The sequence below is a fragment of the Nicotiana tomentosiformis genome, chromosome 8 (assembly GCF_000390325.3).
Source record: "Nicotiana tomentosiformis chromosome 8, ASM39032v3, whole genome shotgun sequence".
In the NCBI taxonomy this organism is placed as follows: Eukaryota; Viridiplantae; Streptophyta; class Magnoliopsida; order Solanales; family Solanaceae; genus Nicotiana; species Nicotiana tomentosiformis.
Genome location: NC_090819.1, coordinates 108,298,763 through 108,323,223, shown reverse-complemented (window position 1 = coordinate 108,323,223; position 24,461 = coordinate 108,298,763). Strand labels below are relative to the sequence as shown.

Here is a 24,461-nt window from a genome sequence, read left to right as displayed (position 1 = left end):
ATGAAGGCTCTTAAAAGATGATCCTTTGTATTGGTCTCATACTTAATTGGCTTACTTTCCTTTCATTTATCACAACTACTTGAACCCTTCCTCAAATGCTAAAAAGTAAATATGGTTTATCTAAAAAATTCACAGTAACATATTAAGATACTGATACCCTTGACTCCAAAAACTTGATTGGAAGAACTTATCCTGCACCTTATAAATGTAAAACTTGTTTAAATGCTCCAAATCTTGGCTGAATAACTGGAAAGAATTTGCTGTGATCAGTTTATGTTTCATGTCATAATTTTTACTGTTTGACATCAAGATTGCCAAGATGCATCTTGCATATGTTCTAGACCCAAACTTATAATGATTGCACTGTGTTTCGAGGCCTGGTCTTTCTTATTAATCTGCTTCAGACTGCAATTTTGTGTGTTCACACCATGGAAACCATCATCTCACATTTGCTCCTTGAAACACAAGTTTATGTATTTAGGGTCACGTATTTTTCACTGTACATTTCTATTAAGTTCATCTTAGTAGATTGGTTCATCTCTGGATTTCGGCAACTGGGAGCATAACTGTTCAATCAATAACTGCGGTAGATATTGCCAAGTTCTGCTGATATTGTTTTTATTTTGTTGTGTCTTTCTGGTTGTGTAGGCATGGTTATGGAAGATGGCAGGCAATTGTTGATGATAAGGAGTTGAGGATTCAAGAGATCATCTGTAAAGAGCTCAATCTTTCCTTCATAAATTTACCGGTTCCCGGAGCTTCTCAGCCACAAGTTCCTCCTGCTCCAGGAGCTTCCCAAGAACTTCCTGCTTCAGGAGTTTCCCAAGCTCAAGTTACTGTTCCTGGAGCTTCTCAAGCAGCAATTGGTGTAAATACAGCTAATGCTGAGCCTGCTGGAGCTGCTGGAAGCCAGGTGAAAGCTACTGGTGATGGGAATGCCCATGGGGCTGACCTTTCACATGGGACAAGCGATCCTTCAAATAGACCACAACCTTACCAAGATCCATCTTCATTATATCATTTTAGAGAGATGCAGAGAAGACAAGTGGAATTCATAAAGAAAAGGGTGCTGCTTCTTGAAAAGGGCCTTAATGCTGAATATCAGAAAGAAGCCTTTGTAAGTTGTCTTATTACAACAACAACATACCCAGTTTAATCTCACAAATGGGGTATGGGGAGGATCGTGTGTACGCAGACCTTACCCCTATCTTGTGCAGGTAGAGAGGTTGTTTCCGATAGACTCTTGGCTCAAGGAAAGCAAAAATCATAGCAGTTTAAAACGAAATATGATAGCGAAAAAGACGTGGAATAAGAAGCATTGATAACAACTAGATAATAAGAGAGCCAAAGCATAAGAAACATTAGGTAGTAATGGAAATTTAAGACTAATAATAATAGTACTACTGGTAAGGGAAGGAAATACGTCGGACTACCTACTAACCTTCTACTCTAATTCTCGACCTTCACACCTTCCTATCAAGGGTTATGTCCTTGATAAAGCTAATGATGTGCCATATTCTGCCTAATCACCTCTCCCCAATACTTCTTTGGTCTATCCCTACCTTTCCTTAGGCCCAAACCTCTCATACCTTCTCACTGGGGCATCCGTGCCGCTCCTCTTACGTGCCCAAACCATCTTAGTCTCGCATCCCGTATTTTCTCCACCACGAAGGCCATTCCCGCCTTATCCTCACTATCTTCATTCCTAATCCTATCTTTCCTATTATGCCCGTACATCCATCTCAGCATCCTCATATATGTTAAATTCATTTTTTGGACATGAAAGTTCTTGACTGGCCAACATTTTATCCCATACAATATAGTCGGTCTAACCACCACTCTGTAGAACTTACCTTTAAGTTTTGGTGGCACATTTTTATCACACATGACACTGGATGTAAGCCTCCACTTTATTAATTCTGCTCCAATATGATGTGTGAGATCATCGTTAATCTTCCCATTACCTTGGATTACTAACCCAAGATGCTTGAAACTTCCTCTCTTAGGGATGACTTGTGTATCAAGTCTCACTTCCACTTCCGCCTCATGAGTTCTGTCACTGAACTTGCACTCCAAGTATTCTGTTTGTCCTGCTTAACCTGAAACCTTTAGATTCCAGGGTCTGTCTCCAAACCTCCAACCTAGCTTTAACTCCGCTTCTCGTCTCGTCAATCAACACTATGTCGTTCGCAAATTACATACATCATGGCACCTTCCCCTGAATGTGATGTGTCAATTCATCTATCGCCAACGCAAATAAAAACGGACTAAGAGCTGATCCCTGGTGTAACCCCATCATGACTGGGAAGTGTCCTGAGTCTTCTCCAACTGTCCTTCCCGGGTCTTAGTTTCATTATATATGTCCTTAATTGCCCTAGTGTATGCAACAAGTACACCTTTGGCCTTCAAACATCTCCATAGGACCTTTCTTGGGACTTTGTTGTATGCTTTCTCCAGGTGAATGAATACCATATGCAAGTCCCTCTTCTCCTCTCTATACTGTACCACCAATCTCCTTACAAGATGTATGGCTTCTGTGGTCGATCGCCCCGTCATGAATCCGAATTGGTTCTCCGAAAATAGGAACCCACCTTCTCACCCTCATCTCCACTACCCTCTCCCAAATTTTTATAGTGTGGCTTATCTGCTTAATACCCTCATAATTGTTGCAATTTTGAATATCACCCTTGTTCTTGTACAACGGAATCATTGTGCTCCAGTTCCATTCTTCGAGTATATTCGCCGTTTTGAACAGCCCAGTTAACCACTCCAAACCTGCCCTGCCCACGCTCTTCGAAAATTCCACTGGGAAGAGTCTGACCCGGTCGCTCTTCCCCAGCTAATCTTGCGCATAGCCCTCTCAACCTCCACAACCTTTATATGCCTACAATACCCAAAATCTCGTCGGTTCTCGGAGTGCTCCAAATCACCAAGCGCAATACTATGTCCCCTTCTTCGTTCAAGAGTTTGTGGAAGTATGTCTGCCACTTCCGTCGAATGTGTGCCTCTTCTGCCAATACTATGTCTTCCTCGTCTTTGATGCACTTTACTTGGTCTAGGTCATGAGCCTTTCTCTTTCTTGCCTTGGCTAGCCTGTACAACTTCTTGTCCCCCTCTTACTCTCGAGATCAGCATACATGTGTTCAAACGTACCCGTTTTCGCTGTCGTTACAACTAACTTTGCCTCCTTCCTCGCTGTTTTATACCACTCCTTGTTCGTCCTTTTCTCCTCTTCGTCTTTGCTTTTCACTAACTTCAAATATGCGGCCTTCTTGGCTTCCACTTTCCCTTGGACATCTCCATTCCACCACCAATCCCCTCTGTGTCCACCTGAGTAATCCCTCGAGACCTCCAACACCGCTCTAGCCGTGCCCCTAATGCAATCCGTCGTCCTGGTCCACATATTACTCGCATCCCCACTACGCCTCCAAGCCCTTATTGCTATAACTTCTCCCCGAACTCCTGAAATTTTTCCCTTGTCAAGGCTCCCTACTTGATCTTAGGTTGACCATACACATCCTTCCTCTTTCTCTTAATCTATAGGTCCATTACCAAGAGCTTATGTTGGATCATAAGATTCTCACTCGGGTAACCTTGCAGTCCATGCATCAACCTTTATCACACTTCCTAAGGAGTGTAATCAATTTGGGTCTTGGTCACTGCACTCTGGAAGGTGACCACGTGCTCTTCCTGCTTCTGAAAAACCAAATCAAACACTTCAGCGAAATCCAACAAAGAAGTTCCTACATTTGTATCCTCAACTGCCATGCACATCGTCATACCCCTTTCCGATGTGATGCTGGATTGCATGTGATCTAATTATGAAATCCATCAATTTATGCCTCAGCCCAAACAAGTTGGGGTTTGCTATATGAATCCTCACTTCTCCATTATGCTCAACTCATGTCATCATCATACCTTAATATATTTTAATATATGTAAACAATAATAGATAATACTAATAATGTTAGAAGTTCTCTAACAAGTCTAAAACTTATTCCCAACTAGTAGATATCGCCTATATGGATCTTTTTCTTCCATTGTGCCCTATCTTTAACTAAGTCTACATTGATTCCAAGCATTTGTAGGTCTATCGAGACAATTTCTTTCCTTGTAATTTTTAGGTCTACCCTGTCCCATTTTTAACACTTTCACTATTACAGTTCCACACCTAATGATCGATGCATCTGAAGGTTGACGCAGGACATGAACAAACCATCTCTGGCGACCTTATCTTTTTATCCTCAGTGTGCTACTTGCACCTTCTGGCGAATGTGGTCATTATTAATCTTATTTAATCTTGTATAGCCATGCATCCATCTTAGCATCCGCATCTCTCAACAGTCAGCTTGTGAATATATTGGAATTTAGTGGCCAAGCATTTACTACCCTATAACATTGTCGGTCTTATAGTTGTTACGTAGACTTTAATTTCACTTTGGTTAGTATCATTCTATCATATAACATTCTGGTAGCACCTCACCATTTCAGCCATGCGGTTTTAACTTTGTGAGTAACATCTGTATCTGTCATTCCATTCTATTGAAAGCCTAGATATCGAAATTATTTTCATTTTGGCATAGCAATCCCGTTTAGTCTCACTCAACTTCGCTCTTCTCATGTTGGCTAAATTTGTTGGGCATGTATTATGTCTTACTTTTACTTATCCTAAAACTCTTACTCAATAAAGTGCTTCTCCATGGTTTAAGCTTTTGCTTGACACCCTCTCTGGCTCTGTCATATCATCAGTAAATAGCATACATCATGAGACCTATCTTGTATTATGTAGGTTAGCTCATTCATAACTAGGATAAACTAGTAGGGGCTCAATGCCGATCCCCGGGTATAGACCCATTGTCGTGGAAAACTCCTTTTTAAAATCTCCTATTACTGTTCTCCCTCTAGTGATGGCTTCTTCATACATGTCCTTTCAGTATATATCAAATCAGATTAGAGAACTAATTCAAGTAATTTCAATACTCCCTCTGTTTCAATTTAGATGAGGTAGTTTGACTCGGCACGTAGTTTAAGGAAAAAAAGAAGACTTTTGAAATTTGTGGTCTTAAAAGCTTAAGGGGTAAAAACTTTGTGGGTCCATGACATTTGTGTGATTATAAAAGCTTCTCATTAAGGGTAAAATGGGTAAAATGAATAGTTTAAAGTTGAATTATTTTCAATTGTAGATATGTGTCATTCTTTTTGGAACGGACCTATATGGAAAGTGTGTCATCTAAATTGAAACAGAGGGAGTAGCTGTTTTATGTTCTCTGAGATTCATAGTACTATGTGCCTGGTTTGGCAGGTTAGCTCATGAATTGAACAGCATATTCTCACTATTATAGAACTTTGTGGGTTCCCAACTGTATATAAGGATAGATTTTCTCCTCTATAATCAATCAAGCCTTGAGAATTTGAGCCGCTCTCTTGAGAAAGAACTGTTGGATATGTTTGAAACTCACTACAATTCTTGGACTTGCTTAATTGCTTCAAATTCTGTCAGTGAACCAGTTTTTGAAATCTAGGTCACCAGGTGTGGCAGCTCCATTGGTTACTTCTGTGGAGAGCTACACTTGTAATGTTATACTGATCCTTGCATGTTTCCTCTAGGGTGATGAAAAATCTCATGAACTCCCTAACGAAGAGATGGTGTGTGATACCAAGGCTGCGGATGAACCAAATCGAAATTTTGATGAAGCCAATACTGAAATGATTGATCATTTCCCTAGACTTGTAGCAATTTGTAAGTAGAGACATTTACCCTCCTCGAGTTTTCTATAGTGTGTCATGTAGTAAAGGCACTGACCTAGTATCCAATCATGCTCTTCTTTGAATGCAGCTCCACAGGGAATCTCTCAAGTTGCTTGTGATCGTAAACCAGATCGTTTAGGTGTTGCAGAGCTTTATAACAAGGTGAATATTTCACTGACAAACATACTTCGACTTCATCTTATGCATAATTTGACAAACTTGCCAGTACAAAGACGATAAAACCACATATTTCTCAGCAAGTATTCTAAAGATGATACTTATATGTTTTTTTGTCTGTTCTGCAGATGTGCCAGGTACTCTCTGGAGATGTCCAAGATTCATTAAATGTGAGTCACCCTTGTATGAGAAAGAACATCCTTCCATTGGAAGCGATTTGTCAACAGATGAACCAAATTCTTTCTTCATCACATCAAAATACTCCTAATTTCAAGAGGGAACTGGTTCAAGAAAATAGGGATTCTGAAGCTAGTAAATCCAGTATTCCAGTCCTATCATCTCAAGTAGTTAATAGGGTGCTCAATACCGAGAAAGAAGATGACAGTCATCCAAAAAATTCAGAATCTGTATCCAAGAGTGCTAGCAATTGTACAGTTGCAAGCATGGCTGAGAGCAACGAGCACCACAACATTTCTCCTGCAGAAGTTCCAGAGACTAGACCTAGTGGTTTATCAACCGGAGAAGCTGATATAGAGATGGTGGATCATAGTGACATTTCCACCACCAATGTTGACAGAAAAGAAGAATTAGGTTCTGAGGCTGTTCGTATAGATGATGATTAAAAGTGAATCTATGTATGTACTTTTGTCTGCTAGCTGCTACAAACACTTATAAAAAATGACGGTGACATTTTTCTTACTCCAAGTTGATAAACACTGTTGAGGGAGGAGCCTCTGTGTTGTACTCTATTCTCCCTAATATCCCATGTTTTGATGGACATATTATAAAATGAGAATCAGCATAGTCATACTTCAGAGTTCTGGTCTTCTCACAGGTTCTACTGAGTCATTCTCCGTATTATTGCAGTAGAATGAAACTTCATGGTTTTTCAGAGAGTTTTGATGTGTATTCTTGAATTTAGTCTATTCCTTCAGTTTAATCTGATGAAATCTTTTAGTTAGTCTTGTAGCTTCCCATTCTTCATTGCGGACATGACATATGCTTCACTAAAATAGGGAAAAGGGGAAACTGTCTAGGCGAAGTTGCGGATCCCTCTTATTCTACTTGTTGTATTGACTTCCTTTTGTTATAGTAGTAAACTTTGGAGATTTACCATGATAATATTACTTTGGTATTTTATTTTCCTTTAACTATGATTATTTTAAAAATATTTGCAACACTACAGCAGTCAGCTACGAGAAAGCTACATTTTTATCATTCTTTTTAAAAAAGAAATTGCTCTTTGAGACCCACGGGGCTAGATAACACTTTAAAATGTGGTACTTTGTCTTGTATCTCGAGGGTTACAAGGTCTTTTAGACTATTATATTAACATTGTTACATTATCTTGGATTATCTTTGGTCTATGAGAAAATGAGGTATTAATTAATGAATTATAAGATAGGGTTTTTCTCAAAATTTAAAGCAAATGGAGTAAAGGAGTTGCTATATTGTCCATGTCAAGAACGGGTGAGACACCAGATGAGTCCATGAGGTTCGCAAGTGATCAGTTAGTTTTCTTCACCAAAAAAAAATCATGAAGATTGATCAATGTAAGAGACCAACCCAGAGATGTAATTATACGCAAGCAATGAGTTAGGTGGCCAAGATTGATTGGTCTTGTACCCCATATATAATTATATAGCTACCTTAAACTTAGAGAAATGAGTGGCATCCTGCAATTGATCAAGCAAATCATTCTTGTGAAGCAACATACTTATCGCTTTGTTAATTATTGATAATCAAGGAACGTGCATATTGAACTATCCGCAAGTGCTTCCTATGATGAAATACTAAATCTGAACCCTACCCCTATTAAGCAAGTCTTGTATCTATTCCTTTCAATTCTCTGAACTTCAAACAGAAATAAGTTGTGATACATATATCAATCAATATAAAACTCAATCTCCCGCATGTGAAGCCGTCATTTGGGAACATATGCATCGGGTTACTCACATATGACTCAAACGTACACTATCGAGCATAGTATCCTCAGCTCGAGTGTTATTGACTATGCTATAAGCCCATACAATCCATATTAATACTTTTCTAATCCCTCATGAAAAATATGATATTGCTCTTAGGCACAACTGTCATACCCTTCAACTCAAAATACAAATCACAACCCTGTATTCATGTAAACTTCACAAATCACAACCTGGGCGTACGTGGTGGTTGAATGTGTTGCATGGCATGCACCGATCGATCAAGCAATATACATAATCACATCAAAGTCTATAATGCATGTGTGGCAGTATCATGTAAACCATCGTATCTTTACCCTGTATTGCAACATTATATTATCGATAAACAACTATAGACTCCTCCACCAGAATAAAAATTGATCATAAAAAATATCAAGTCCCTTAATTATTCTTCCTCAACTACAGTGTTATCCCATCGATGATATGCCCCTCTCTCTCTCTCTCTCTCTTTGTATTTATTGATCAGTTGCTTGTCTACCGTCCTTATATATATGACTCTCATAGTATTGTTGTGCTAGGGTCTTTACTGTCTCTAAAATATACGCAGACCTTACCCTACCTTGTGAGGTAGAGAGGTTGTTTCCAATAGACCCTCGGCTCAGGAAAGAATAAGCATCACATTAATGAAAATATAAATACGAAGGGACAGTACTAAAAAGCCATATAAAAGCAGAATAAAAACAACAAGATAGTAAGGTGATCAACAATGAAAGAAAATAACGGTTAGTAATAAAAACCTACTACCAACAGAAAGCGAGAGTGCGTACTAATACTACTGGTATGAACAATCTACCACCTACTCCACTACCCTAATCCTCGACCTCCACAACTTCCAATCAAGGGTCATGTCCTTAGTCAGCTGAAGTTGCGCCATGTTTTGCCTAATCACCTATCCCCACTTCTTCTTCGGCCTACCTCTACATCTCTGTTAGGCCCTCCAATGTCAACCTCTCACACTTCCTCACCGGGGCATCAGTGCTCCTCCTCCTCACATGTCCAAACCACCTAAGCCTCGTTTCCCGCATCTTGTCCTCAATGGGAGCCACACCCACCTTATCGCGAATAACCTAATCCTATATAACTTGGTGTGCCCACACATCCATCTCTACATTCTCATCTCTGCTACCTTCATCTTCTGGACATAGACGATCTTGACAGGCCAACACTCAGCCCCGTGCAACATAGTCGGTCGGACCACCACTCTATAGAACTTACCTTTAAGTTTTGGTGGCACCTTCTTGTCACACAAAATACCAGAAGCGAGTCTCCATTTCATCCATCCTGCCCCAATACGATGTGTGACATCTTCATCAATCTCTCCATCCCCCTGAATAATAGACCCAAGGTACTTAAAACTTTCTTTTCTAGGGATGACTTGCGAGTCCAACCTCACCTCCCTTTCCCCTCCTTGGGTCTCACCACTGAACTTACACTCCAAGTATTCTGTCTTGGTACTACTCATCTTGAAACCTTTAAACTCCAGGGTCTGCCTCTACACCTCTAACCTCGCGTTCACACCGCCTCACGTCTCATCAATCAATACAATATCATCTGCAAATAACATGCACCACGACACCTCCCTTTGGATGTGGCGCGTTAGAACGTGCATCGTCAGGGCAAACAAAAAAGGGCTGAGTGCCGACCCTTGGTGCAACCCCATCATGACCGAAAAATGATCGAAATCCCCTCCCACCGTCCTCACTCGGGACTTTGCTCCATCATACATGTCCTTAATCACCCTAATGTAGGCAACATGCATGTACACCTCTAGCCTCCAAACACCTCCACAAAAGCTCCCTCGGGACTTTATCATACACCTATTCTAAGTCGATGAACATCATATATATACAAGTCTCTCTTCCTCTCCCTATACTGCTCTATCAAACTCCTAACAAGGTGAATGACCTCTGTAGTCGAGTGCCCTGACATAAACCTGAATTAGTTCTCGAAAATAGACACACTCCTCCTTACCCTTAGCTCCACCACCTTCTCCCAAACTTTTATAGTATGGCAGACTCAAGAATAGATAATATTAGAAATTAAGTATCCAACAAGAAAAAATCTAATATGAGAGAAAATATATCAAATACCTTATGACTTATTAATCAAGATGATAGAAGTGGAACTAATTTAGTTTTAATAAGAGTAGCAAAATAGGTTTGGTTGTTGGGACCGTTGCCGTTAATTACATATTGACTTAAAGTCGTTTTCATAATCCTAATGCCTAAGGAAATTTTTTAAAACATTGTTTATCTTTAACTTAATATATAAATATATTTTTCATATATAAATTTATTCAGTATGGTTCAATATTTTTTCGATTTATTTTTGTAAAATTAAAAACTTGATCTAATTATTCGGTATTGTTATAGATTTACATAAAAATGTACGATTTTATAAAAAAAATCTCTTAGTCGATTCGGTCAGTTTAATCGATTTTTAAAAGTTCATTGACACCCCTACTTAGAGGTCATTTGGTTACCAGGTATAATAGACAAGGATATTTCATGAATTAGTTATCCTACCTTTTATATGCTATAGCTAATTCCACTATTTTAATATAAAATTTATCTCACCACTAAACTAATATCTATATTTATATATGAGAATAATACAATCTAATATTCTATCTCGAAATTAGTATCCATAACCAATGTACCCTTTAGGATTTTAAACTAAGCTCTGATATCAATAACTTTACAATGGGTTTTCCACCTATTTTAATTAGGTTCTTCAATTATTTTAACATAGCACGATTTTTCATCCACAAACTACTTATTAATGAAATATATGGTAGTAAAAATAAGTGCAAAATGTCAAATGTAAGGGGTATAGAGTGAGCAACCTGTTGCGTTGACAAAATTCTTGAATTGTGAGACTGCGAAAGTAATTTTTCTAGGTTCAGACGACTCTCTCTCTCTACGGAATTCAGTTTTCTCTCTTTCTTCTTCTTCTTCTTCTTCTTCTTCTTCTTCTTCTTCTTCTTCTCTCACAATTAAAATTGGGCAGTCCCAAAAGGGTATATCATAGAATCTCTATTTCCCGCAATTCTTCAATCTTCATCGTTTTTTTGTTACTCGCTTTCTCATGGATCCTCCTACCTCTTGGGACTCCTTGCGAAAGCAGGTATTTTTTTCCATCTTTATGAATTATGCCTATATTTGTCGATGTATATACATGAATTGGGTTGATGAAATTGGATTCATTTTGGGGAATTTTATTTGATTTCTTAATTTTTGAATATTATTAGTGAATTCTGAAGCTAAAAGGAATAAACTTTTCTTTTGTTATTGGTATCATGCTTATACGATAGTATTTCATTAGTCCGTAATTTCTATAAGGATGTTTAGGTTTCTTCCATTTGCATAAGTTTTTGCCATAAAAGAGTTATCTATGCAAGTAAAGTAACAGTAAATTCATAGACTTATTGCAATTCCCTTTTTCCTTAAATCTGAAACTTAAAAGTAGTGAACGAGATATTCCTAGGCAAGTGAAAAATATAGTCTCCAATAAGAACAAGCTTTTACAAAGCGTATCTAATCCCTTATATTTAATCAGCTGAAGGAAAATGATATACTGTTTGACTGTTGTCTAGCTCTTGTTATGCAAAGTTGTTTTCTTTATATTTGTTCATTTGATTGCTTCTGCGAGCTCAAGTATAACTGGTCCAATATCTCTTCGAGGCTTTATATCTTGAGTTCTTGACCAGATGAGGTCTAACAATCTTAGTTTATATATCCTTGGAGCCTTGACTTGAGTTCTAGACCAGATAAGGCTTAAAGGTTGCATATTGGTTATGGATATTATGTGGAACATGTTTGGTATTGAACGGGTAATGCAAGCTCCGTAAAAGGAATCCTATTAGAGAAGATCAGAACGAAGAGGCAGAGAATTAGAGCTTGGAAGTAACTCCTCTTACACTTATGTGGACCATATAGAAGGTCAAAGGAATGGAAGTTCAGAAGGTAGTGACAGAGAAGTAGAGCTTGGAAATTAATGCTTATGTGGACCGTATAGAAGGAGAGAAGTAGGTGAAGGTAGTGGAAGGTTTTTTGGTACAAAGTAGACTTGATCGAAAGAGTTGTTTCACTGGAACATATTTGCTTTGTTAGATACTTGGAGTGCCTAAGCTATATTTGTTAGATCCCCTACTTTATCTTATATATCATGTATGTAAGATTTTTCTTTTTGATCAATAAATTACAACTTTCGCCAAAAGTAAAGGCTTACATATGAAAGGTCGAACTTGCTTTTGGAGGTTAAGAGGCTAGAAAAAAGGTCCAATGATTGTGTCTGGGAGGGTGGCTTTTTGTTCACTATATAAAATCGACTAAGAGCCAAAATCACTTGAAGAAACATGAGCATAGTTACTTTTTAACTTCCTGCGGACTACAGCTGATGTTTTCTTTTGGCTTTTGGCTTTGGGTGGTTGTGCTAATTTCTTTGTGTTGATGTTACTATAGCACTCTCTGGGTATTCAAATTGTACTAGCTTGTAATGGTCACAGTCTCTTCGGTGATGATAGTGGTAAATGAAGGAGGTTGGGAAAGCATTTTTCTTGCTTGCGCTCAACTCTTAAAGAATGTTGCTTTTTCTTAAACTTGTGATGAAAAAGAGCTTCCTTAGACGATTTGGAAGCCGGTGAGAATAATGTCAAGTGGGTTGTGTGTGAAGGGGGTCTTTTTGGTTGCCCGTCTTTGCTTTGGCTTGATCGAGCTAAGGTTCTCTGAAAATAATTTTATTCAATCTATGAAAATATTTCTTGGAATTGCATTTTTAGTTACATTTCTTTCCGTTGTCTTTTCTTCCTTATTGATGGTTCTTACTACCAGGCACGGATGCTTGAAGCACAACTGGATGAGCAAATGCATTTGTATCGTAAAGTTGTTTCCACAAAAATTGACAGTGCAAATGATAATGATCTTGAATCCAGTATAAATCAACTACTCAAGCAGCTTCAACAAGTAAATTCACAAATGCAAGCTTGGGTTTCCTCAGGAGGATCTGAGATCTTTTCTCATACGTTGACTCGCCATCAAGAAATTCTTCAGGATCTTTTTCAGGTACTTGAAATTCTTTTTCAATGTTTTCATTGTAATCTGTTATCGTCATAGTACTACAATGACAAAGCATGGGAATTTTCTTCTAACAGAATCATGCCAAGCAAAGTATTATTACTCATTTGTGGAGTTCTAAGATGAATATAACATAGAGAAGTAGCAGAGACTCACATGTACTGGAGCTAATCATCTACCTTTTTGTACTCTTTGCATATTCTTGATGCCTATTAATGAATTCCCCTTACTTCATCAAAATAAATATAACATCAAGAAGTGAGGTCATTCGTAGGAGGCCTCTTTTTCATTTTTATTATGCTTATAATGTGAGTCTGTTGAAGACCAAATCACCATAGCAATTAACTGAGTCCATTGAAGACCACTTCCCCTTTGTATAAGTTCTGATTTACCATCCAGCTTAGCATCTTCCCACTTGCTATTTGCAGCCCGCTCTTGTGCTTATGATGTGAAGGTGAATAACTGGAACATTCGAAAATGGTTCTACTATGGTTCCAGAATCCAGTCTGTGTCAGGATTACAAATCAACTTTACCTACTGAGACATTACTATGCCAGCTGGTCTTTTGACTTAAGTCAAAGCATCGCTTCCCTTCATAGCAGTACAAGGACATTTGCACAGTGTTCTGCCATACTTCATATATTCAGGATACGAATCAACATTATCATAATTCTATAACCAAGATTGCATAAACTTTCGATCTATTACTCACTTTAAACTTACTTTGTAGTTTGTACAACTTCATCGCCCTTATAAAAAACTATAAGTAACTTTTATCAACTGATGGAAAAAGCTTGTTATTCTGTTAATTAAGGGTTCAATAAACAAGCGAAAACCTAAGATTCTTGTGATTCAATATAAAATGGCGCTTCATCAACTTTATAATTGAATTCTGTCATGTGAGATCGCAACCTTGCACTGAGAATCAATGAAATGTCTTATCTAATTTCGTATATTGTGACTTGTAATTCTATGTCAACGGATCAACACATTATTGTTTTTCCTTTCACATGGGATTCTTAAACAATGAAATATGTGATTACAGTCATTTTATTTGGAAACAGATATCTTGTAGCATAACTTGCTATAATTCTTACTTAAGAAGGTTGTTTATACTACTAAAGAGAGCTACAATTCCTGTTGGATTATAGGAGTTTAATCAGCTTCGTTCAAGTTACAGAGCTAAGAAAGAGCATGCTTCACTGCTTGAAGATTTTAGGGAATTCGATCGGACTAGATTAGATCTGGAAGATGGCAGTGGGTCATATGATCAAGCACTCCTTAATGGGCGTGCTTCCCTTCATCGGAGTACTGGACAGGTATATCTTTGTAGTAAATTGCTTTTTTTGTTATGCTATGAGGAATGAAATTTCTTAGATATTCTCATGATGTTGAACACAAGTGAACAAACATAGTTTTTCAATGTGAGCTGAATTCATTGGCTCTTTCAGACTTGTGAGGAAACTAGAAAGTTCCACCACTAGTTATGAAGTTGAATATGTCTTTCCAGAGTTAAGTTCCAAACAGTTAAACTGCCTTGAAATTACTTTTACATGTTGCTTCTCTCGCAGTGTGGATCTCCTGTTTTCTTCAAATATGATTGTATGGTAACAGTCCTGGGTATGAATATATATTCTATGGAAAGAAGAACTTGAACTTGTGGAGATTTAGGGGTCGTTTGGTAGGATGCATTAGAGAAAATAATGCATGCATTAGCTTTTGGTATTACTAATCCCTTGTTTGGTACACTTTTTCAACCTATTTGGTATTATTCTATGTATAACTAATAATGGTATTAGCAATACCAAGGCTATTAATGCATGCATTAGCATGGTTAAAGATAAAATATTCCTTAAAGTCCCTTAAAGTTAAAGAATATGCAGGGCATTTTTGTAAACAACTAATTTTCTTAAAAATTGTGCAATGTATTTTAATTTTTAACACACCACACCAAACAGTGAATAAAAAATAATCTTTGCATAACTAATGCTTGCATTACTAATCCATGCATTTCTAATCCCTGCATTACTAATACACCTTATTCAACATTGTTCTTATACACCCTACCAAACGAGCCCTTAGTCACGTAACTGATTTAAGAGTAAATTATTCTACAAACCTTTGTTATATGACTCAATTGCAGATACACCCCTTGTATTTTAAAATCAAACACTTACACTCTTTATATAATCGAAATTCTACACAAAATGGTATCCTCATTTTTGCCTCTCTGCCCTTCCAGGGTAAGGGTAAAGCTGCGTGCATCTTACCCTCCCCAGATCCCACTTGTGGGAAATCACGGGGTTTGTTCTTGGTATCCCCATTTTTAAAATCAAACATTTAAACCCTTAATACAAAGGGACGTTCATCTAGCTAAGTAAATTAAGAAAAAATTGACCGGAACAATAAAAAATAAACTAAACTAAAATTGGAAATTTCATATATTAAATATAATCATTTTAAAAAAAACATAGCTTACATGCTCAAGTGCAAGAAAGTTATTGCTTGTGATTTATATATCTCATTAAGTAATTTGGTCATTTTCTATTTAAGAGTTTTGGAAGATTCATGTTTCAAAAAAATGTTTAATCAAAGGCGTGAATAAAATTTTTCAACCTAAATGTTTGTTCTTTTCTCAAATATCATAAGATTAAACAAGTAGGAACTTTCTGTTTGTAGTTTAATCTGTCTTTTAGTTATTCTATTTTAATATACTTATTTCCGAATATACCTCATGTTTTTAAAGGTAAACACTTATAGCCTGTTTGGCCAAGCTTCTCAAGAGGTCTAAAGTGCTTTTTTTCTCAAAAGCACTTTTTTTTTCTAACTTGAGGTGTTTGGCCAAGCTTTTTTGGGGGAAAAATTACTTTTGGAAAGAAGCAGAAGCAGTTTCTGAGAAGCAAAAAAAATTAGCTTCCCAAAAGCGAAGCAGAAGCAGTTTTGACTTTTCTTCTTACCAAATATACCCTTAACAAAATATAGTATATACCAAAATAACCGTTAAACCTAATACGTAGGATATTAATGTATAAATATTTCTTATTATTTTTAGGATAGCTTTCTAATATATAGTGACTTTAGGGGTGAATGCTTTTATATTTGTTGAATGATTTTAATATATTTAACTTATATTAAAAGAATTAAGTACTTTTAAATTTTATTTTCATATTTTATTTAAATAAAATGAAAAGATTTAATTATTACAATAACAAATTTTTAAGATTATTTATTTACTTATAATATTAACTATTAAGTAAATCTATTCATGTCCTTATTCATAATTTGATATTTAAACGCATTTTATGAAAAGCTTGGCCAAACATAAATTATTGCTCAAAAGTGTTTTTCGAGTGATTAGCCAAACACAAACTGCTTCTCTCAAAAAGTACTTTTGAAAAAAGCACTTCTCAAAATAAGTTGATTTCTCCAGTTTGGCCAAACAGGCTATTAACCTCCTTGTAAATTGAGAATGTTATTCGAACTAATATTTGGGTAGGATATCCATTGCATTAAAGGGTTAAGTGTACGATTTTTAAATGCAACGGGTGTATCTGCAACTGAGTCACATTACAAGGGCGTCTAGTGTAATTTATCCTTGATTTAACGATCTTGATCCGGATAGGGAGGGTAAAATAGACGTTGCAGTAAGCAATATGCTATTGTGTCCTTAATTACTGTTAGTGTTCCATATTGGTTAAGGGTATAGACTAAAAGGGCAGCCCGGTGCACTAAGCTCCCGCTATGTGCGGGGTCCGGGGAAGGGCCGGACCACAAGGGTCTATTGTACGCAGCCTTACCCTACATTTATACAAGAGCCTATTTCCACGGCCTGAACCCGTGACCTCCTGGTCACATGGCAGCAAAAAAAATATTGGTTAAGGGTATAGACTATAGTCTCTTTATATGGTCTTGGTCTTGGACACAGTTGTCAAAAAATGGTCTTGGCTTGGACAATCCCCAATCCTCACTGCAAAATGAGCTAAACTTTTGAGGTTAAGTTAGGTTCAAAGTCTATCTTTCTTAACATGTATCAAAGTCAGATTTATCCCTGATGTTGGGTTACCAAATGTTAGGCTCCCAAATAATGTTATCCACACTTCAGTTATCCAACCACGAGTAAGCAGGGAAATGTTAGAGTCACTCATTGGTTGAGGATGAGTTGTAATCTTTTTATATCGTCTTGAACAATCCTTACCTCGTGCGCTAGCATTTTGGGGTTGAGTTAAGTTTAAAGTCTATCTTAACAGATACAAAATCTTGCAACAAAATGGTTAGATGAATTTTTGAGTTAAAATTAGTCGAGGAAAATTTGAAATGAAGAAATAAAAAGAAGAGTAAATCTCTTCCTATGGTCATACAACTTCCAAGTTTGGACCTGTATTTCTGAGTACTTGTTTTATGGGGTTTTCATTATGTCGTTACCTTGTATCTACGCATATTTTTATGATTAAATGTTGACTTATTCTGGTATAGATGGATGGTGTAATTTCTCATGCTCAAGAAACCATGAAGGCACTTGTGTTTCAACGATCAACATTTGGTGGCATCAATTCAAAACTCAGCAATGTCACCAGTCGCCTTCCAACTGTAAGGAAACTCTTTTCAAGATTCAACATTTATGCATTTCATTAACATCAAGATTGACCAGCATTTAGGGAAGTTAAAGTTCTCATTATTTTGATAGAAAATTCTATTGAGATCTTAAATATCTTATGCCTCGTCCACGTAAAACTACGATAAAAGTAATTCTTGATACAGTAGTGATCGTGTAAACCACCCATTGAGCGGTATTCTTAATATATTTGGATTTGTTGCAGGTGAGATTGTTCTCATGTATTCTTTGCTTTAATCTAATTTGTTTGACACACAATTTTGCAGGTCAATCATATTCTTTCAGCAATAAAGAAGAAAAAATCAATGGACACAATCATTCTTTCATTAGTTGCTTCTGTATGTTTGTTTCTCATTTTGATTTACTGGTTGACGAGATGAATCAGGTATTATGCTGGTCTTTTTGATAGAGAAGGATGAGCACGGTCTTTGCTCATTTTTATTGTTTGTATATTACGCACCAGAGTAATTTTTGTAATTTTTCATTCTTACACATTTAAGATGGTTTATTGATTTCTTTTATCAAGCACCCGATTTTCTCAAATACAACTTATAAATGCTAATTCTGGAGAATTATTGATTTGTAGGAATGAATATGATTCAGTTGTAACTGTCTTTGTTTTCTCTTTTTATTACTCTTTGCTCCAACTTATCTTGCACATTTTCTATATGGAGTCTGTGTGACTTAACTTATTGACAGTAGCTAATAAACTTGAAATGTAGAAGCTGATCTTATAAATAATTAATTAATATGATTCATCAACACTTTCTTCAATTAAATCACTAAGAAAGAGTTGATTATCGCAAGATTTTTAATTCCAAATTGATTCAATCACAAATAGAAGTGTATATAAGCTGAAAAACCATATGTGAGGGCAATTAACTGATTTTAAATCATACGCATTTATTTTTGGAAAAATGACACTGTATAGCCGCTCTCAAAATAATAGCCGATAAAATGTATATTTTTTGTATACATATACATTCTATATGTTATATATAAAATTATACAAATTTTATATGCTTATTCGGCTACCAAATATAAATAATTTTTTGCGTATGCTAAAATTGAAAAAAGCCCATCATTTTTTGTGTTTAATACACCCATAGAAGACATTTGTGTTTAATACGCCCATAGAAGACAAAAAGTGCCTATTCACATGGTGTAATATAAAATGGCATGGAGTAGTTACCCATAGCAGTATAAAAAAAAAAAAAAAATAATCGTGTTTTTTTGTTGCGAAAAATCTGAATTTTCTTTTTCTCTCGGTCAGAAATGGAGTTGATTAACTTGTGACTTTACTTGATTTTGACTTATAAGTAGATTTTATGTTTACTAAACACATAAATAATCTAAAAGTTGCATATTTTAATGGTGTAATATAAAATGTGATAGTAATAGCCCAATTTAAAGTGAAAACACTAGGTAGCAATACGAAAAAATACAAGAAAAGAATATAAAAACAAATTCCAATCTTGGTATTTGGTTGAAAACAGCTTTAAGTACAATATATTTGTCAGTCAATTATTTTTTTTAAAACTAATCTTTTCGTAAGTACATATATTTTAACAGTAAGTTTGTTCTCTAAAATCTTTTTCTAGAATTAATGATTAGACAAGGATCCAGTTGTTTGTAATTGAATTGGAAAGAAAATTTTATGCCTCAGTACTTTAAGAACATTATATTTGTCAAAGCATACATATCAACAGTTAAATTATTGTTGAATTGAGCAACAACTTTACGCCAAAAACAAACTCTCATTTAGACAATGCAAGAACCAGGATCATAATTTTTTTTTTAATCAAGACCATAACTTCGGTCTTGTCATTGTAAATAAAAGCAAATAAATTACTGATATGCTTCTTTCTTGGGAAAATTACACGATATATCAAATATTTACACTGTATTTATCATTCGTAGCTATACTTTCAGCAAATTTACCATTCGTAGCTATATTTGAATTTTATAGCAATAAGAAATTAATTGTTTTGAACTGAAATAAGAGACCAACAAGCTTTCATCGCTCAGTTGGTTAGAGTACATGCTTAGTTAGTGAAGGTAAGAGTTCGAATCTCAACAAGAATATTTTATTTTTCTGTATTTTTGTATTTCGCCTTAATTATATTCGTTGCACGAAAACAAATACAGTTGATACAAGTTGTATCCTTTATATACACCCTTGTATTTCGTCTTGGTTACAATTAATATATATTGTATTCGATGCACGAATGAATACAGTTGCGTCACCGAATACAGTTGATACAGGTTGTTCATCGCGCGAACGAATATAGATGACACAGGCTGTATTCATTGCGCGTTTGAATACAAGTGATACAAGTTATTAACAATTGAACAGTAGTTATGAATGATAATTAGGCAAATTATAGTTATTAGTCTCTAAATTATAGTGATTTTTGAAAATTCTTTTTATAGTCCTTACAAAGGTTTCTCCTGTGCTGTATTTTCAAAGGGGGGCCGTTTAAGATAAGACAGACAGATCTCGTAAGAGATTTGATTTAACTTTTCTGATTAGAGGAAGCATACTTAACATTAATTCCTAAAACTTAAATGAGGACAAACGACAACTCTTCGTGTCAATTTGACAACAATATTTTGAACCAATGGTATAAACATGACGAAAAGAAACAAACGGTATAAACGTGAATTTTAGACTAGATTATAATTAAGCTAGGTTCTAGTAGAGTTTATATGTTTTAATATATCACTAATATACTAACATGATTGAGTTAGTAATTTGTATTTTATATCCAATTAATTTTAAGAATGATTTAATTTCTAGTATGAAAATATTTGCTAAAAGAATTTGTTGATGAGCTCCTGACATAAAAAAGATACCTTTAAAGTTAAGTTCGAATTATTTCAGGTGATTTAATCAACATTTTAATAATCGATAAATAACTACGATTGATTGTCGATTACTATGGAGATTTTTTTTATACTATTAGGATTAGACGGAATTGTTAAAAGAGTCTATTCTCTTCCTTTTTTTTTTTTAACTGAGTTACCAGCATAAAAATTACCCTTTAAATATGTTAAGTTCAAATTATATCAGCTGATTATATCAATATCTTCATAATTCAGCTTTTGCTATTCATAATCAATTAAGTCAGCCCCTTTCTCGTGAGAAGGATAGTGGGTAGGGGTATCTTTCTCAGGATATTTTACTCATCGAAAATAATTCCAATTTCCACGTATATAAATTGAGGGGGAAAAAAAAGGAATTCAAACGGACGTGATTAATATTTCTGTTGGTATATGATCTAGGGCAGATGCAATATTGAACCACCGGTTCATTTGAATTCAATACTTTTGACGCGAAGTACAAATTTATATGTAAAATCTTACTTAAATTGTAATAAATAATAAGTCCGAATCCATAATTTTAAAAATATAATAAAAGTGTTAAAACCCTTAAAGTTTAAACCCATAAAATTTAAATCCTGAATCCGCCTATAATGAACCAGCAGAGCTCGCCTGTGCTGAACTGAGAAAGAAAACAATCAAAGAGTACGTAGAAGTTCAAGCATGAAAGTGGAGGCACCTCGACCAAAAGCTCTTTAAATTGACATTTAATCTCTCTTTTTTCAGTTTATTTGGTATAATTTAACTCGGCATTATAAGAACTTTTACATTTATAGTCTCAAATTTATCATATATTTATGTACAAAGTATTTATAGTAGTCTAAAAAAATACCATAGATACTTTGTATAACTATAAAATCATGACAATCATTAAAGGTAACCGTGGCAGACCCGAGATTTTGTGCAAGCGGGTTCAATCTTAGAAGCACATAACTTTAGTCGTAAAATAGTAGTTGTCAAGTGGGTTCAAATAAAATATTTATACAAAATTTATACAGCTTTAATCCTAATTTATACATATACACAGTATTATTTTTTGATGAAGCGGGTTAAATTGAACCCGCTTGCTACCACGTGCGTCCGCCACTAAAGTATAACATGAAAAATTTAAAAATAAATTATTTTTAAATATATAAAGATATCCTCCTGGATAGACTAAAAAAATATCACATAAAATAAGACAAACCAAAAATAGTATCACTTGTTTTTTCCCACAAGCTTGATTAAACACCTTTTACTCTTCAAAATAAGTACGTATTTTTTACCAGACAAATGACATTTCTATAGAATTTGGTAAATGTTTGGCCAAACAGACTGCATGCCATTGGAGAAAAATTAGCTAAGGCAGTTTAGGCTCAAATGAGAAAATGCTGCTCAAACAACCCAGTTTTCTAAATTAATCTTATCTTAATAATGTGTTAAAATCAGGATTTAACTTCCACTTCTATAATACTACAACCCAAATTTCTCTCATTCGTCAATAGGGTGAACATGACAAAAAAGAAAAGTGAAAAGGAGTAACACAGTAAACGAGGACTTACATCATGGAAATATATTATAGTAATAATTAAAAAGCAAAGATTATACTTATCTCAAGGGTTTACTTTTAAGATTTGATGATGATAAACTAACAAAATCACTAAACTTAGGGGATTAAAATATAATTAACGAGGCACAATCAAAGAAAGTTAAGTTCGAATTATTTCAGGTGATTTAATCAACATTTTAATAATCGATAAATAACTATGATTGATTGTCGACTACTTTGGAGATTTTTTTTATATTTGTTATAAAATATAACTCAAAGTAGCAATATAGAATAAGAAAAAACAAGCTCAGAGATATAGAGAGAAAAATATGAGAGATTCATATTTTTTCTTCAATTATTTTGTATTTCCTATCTATTACAAGATCTTTATATATGCATGAAAAGTGTAGAATCACTATTGTAAAATAGTGAGTGAAATAGCCATTATTTAGTGGAATGACCACTGTTGAGAGAAATGGCCACTATTGAGTGGAATTGTCACTACATAAATATGTCATTAAGCATTTAAGAGGAAGATGGAGGGGGGAGGGGGGGGAGGGGGGTTATGGAGATAATTGAGAAAAGTATTGAGAATTACTCCTTTGGTGGTTATGGACATCCACCATAATTCAAGATTTTATAACACTCCCCCTTGAATGTCCATAGATAATGTGTCTCGTTAAAACCTTGTTAGGAAAAAACCTTACGGGAAGAAAATCCTAGTGAAGGAAAAAGAGTATACATATCATGTAATACGCATTGCTTGTTGCCTCATTAAAAACCTTGCCAGGAAAACCCAGTGGGATAAAACCGTAGCTAAGGGAAAAAGAGTACATCGCGTATTTGCTTTCCCCTGATGAAAACATCAATTTATTTTACCGAGATGATGTGTTCTGATCCTGTATACCAACTTCTCAAATATTGAGGTTAATCATGCTTCATTGAATAGAATCACCAAATTATCAAACGAACAAATTTAGTGAACATCTATTTCACCATTCGGTGAAGATTGTGTCTGATAAAGAACTTTGATGAAATATATGATTTATTATGTCTCCTTCAATATATCCTTCTTTCAATTGAGATAAACAAACATTATCGTCTTCACAATTATCGGAGTCTTCTCTTCAAAGAAAAATCACACATCGGTTGTGTGTTGAGTGACTTGATTTATCCGTTGCTAGTAAATTGACATGACTTGAATAAGTATCAACCATTGACTGCCTTGGGAAATAATAATATGGTAGTATCCTCACATACAAATAGATTGTTTGAAGAACGAACTTCAAAAAATGCCTGCATTTGCATAACCAACAAAACTTTGGCAATATTTGTTAGAAAAAATAAATCTATATCAAGGATTCCTTTTACAATATAATCCTAATAGTATTCCAATATCTTCATATAGGGATTAAACTATATCTTGCAAGTATTTTGTTATACTTATAGTTCTAGCAAGATACAATAATGCACCAATTTCACTAGATAAAAAAATAAATCATGTACGCCATTATACGCATATCAAGTTTTTCACATGTATACCTGTGCAAGGATAAACGTAAGATTTAGAGAACCTCTAGTTCTAGGAAAACCTTACTTTGAAAGAAACTTTTACTACATTTCAGCTTAGAGGAACAGCCTATCAGTGGTGGCGTGCTTATGAGTTGGGTAGTCCGGCTGAGGCAGCTTCACTTACATGGACCCAGTTCTCAGACATGTTTTTGAGTGATATGTTCCCCAGAGTCTCAGAGACATATGGCGCGCGGAGTTTGAGCAGTTGCATCAAGGTGCTATGATTGTGTTAGAGTATGCAGTTCGCTTCAAAGATTTGGCCTGACATGCACCAGCCTTGGTTGCTACAGTTCGAGAGAGGGTTCGTCGGTTTATTCAGGGAATCCACTCCAGTATCGGGCTTAGCATGGCCCGGGAGTTGGAGATGGATACTTCTTACCAGCAGGTTGTGAGTATTGCTAGGAGATTGGAGGTTATGCTTGCTCGGGAGAGAGAGGAGAAGGAGGCCAAGAGGTCTCGAGAGTCTGGCACTTATAGTGGTACTCGTGCCCCAGCTGCAGTTCGTCATGGTAGGGGTTATGTGAGTCGCCCCGTCCATTCAGCACTTCTAGCCGCCAATGGTATTCTGGCCCCTTCTAGGCCCTAGGAGCCTTATTATATACCGCCAGTATCTAGTACACCTCCTCCACTGGATTTTTTAGCGGTTAGTCCAGCAGACCTGGCCCGATCCAGTCACAGCAGCCACGCCCTCCGAGAGCTTGTTTTGAGTGTGGCGACACTCTCCATATGGTGAGGGATTGCCCCAAACCTAGGAAAGGTGCACCTCCACAAACTTCTCAAGCGCAGCGTGCTCCACCGGATCTTCAGGCTATGATTACAGCACCAACTACTACTCTACCTGCTCAGCCAGCTCGAGGTGGAGGTCGGGGAGGTCGAGGTCT

At 35.8% G+C, this 24,461-nt stretch overlaps 2 protein-coding genes across 5 annotated transcripts in view; both read left to right on the top strand.

The window, feature by feature from the left end:
* The window catches only part of LOC104092002 (CHD3-type chromatin-remodeling factor PICKLE-like), a 59,008-nt gene extending 52,268 nt beyond the window's left edge, over positions 1-6,740 (top strand). For all 3 annotated transcript variants that reach the window (XM_070182626.1, XM_070182624.1, XM_070182625.1), the window contains exons 28-31: positions 649-1,117; positions 5,608-5,740; positions 5,837-5,910; positions 6,054-6,740. In XM_070182626.1, the coding sequence (XP_070038727.1) occupies positions 649-1,117; positions 5,608-5,740; positions 5,837-5,910; positions 6,054-6,548 (1,171 nt within the window). In that variant the 3' untranslated portion in view covers positions 6,549-6,740. The remainder of the gene's footprint in view (positions 1-648; positions 1,118-5,607; positions 5,741-5,836; positions 5,911-6,053) is intronic.
* A 3,987-nt stretch (positions 6,741-10,727) lies between these two features.
* On the top strand, positions 10,728-18,206 carry LOC104090301 (Golgi SNAP receptor complex member 1-1-like). Of its 2 annotated transcripts, XM_070182623.1 has the most exons (6): positions 10,728-10,865; positions 10,899-11,036; positions 12,743-12,973; positions 14,137-14,304; positions 17,459-17,572; positions 17,864-18,206. In XM_070182623.1, exons 2-6 carry the CDS (start codon positions 10,998-11,000, stop codon positions 17,975-17,977), a joined length of 666 nt encoding a protein of 221 aa, XP_070038724.1. In that variant the 5' UTR covers positions 10,728-10,865; positions 10,899-10,997; the 3' UTR covers positions 17,978-18,206. The 2 variants fall into 2 exon arrangements, with proteins under 2 accessions (XP_070038724.1, XP_070038723.1); XM_070182622.1 differs by having other exon boundaries at positions 10,759-11,036.
* The last annotated feature ends 6,255 nt before the right edge of the window (positions 18,207-24,461 follow it).

What these genes read in the sequence shown, in the direction of transcription:
- LOC104090301 (XM_070182623.1), top strand. Translation starts at nt 10,998, where the DNA reads ATGGATCCTCCTACCTCTTGGGACTCCTTGCGAAAGCAG. An exon ending in GGGACTCCTTGCGAAAGCAG is followed by an intron (nt 11,037 to 12,742) that starts GTATTTTTTTCC and finishes TCTTACTACCAG; the next exon opens with GCACGGATGCTTGAAGCACA. An exon ending in TCACCAGTCGCCTTCCAACT is followed by an intron (nt 17,573 to 17,863) that starts GTAAGGAAACTC and finishes ACAATTTTGCAG; the next exon opens with GTCAATCATATTCTTTCAGC.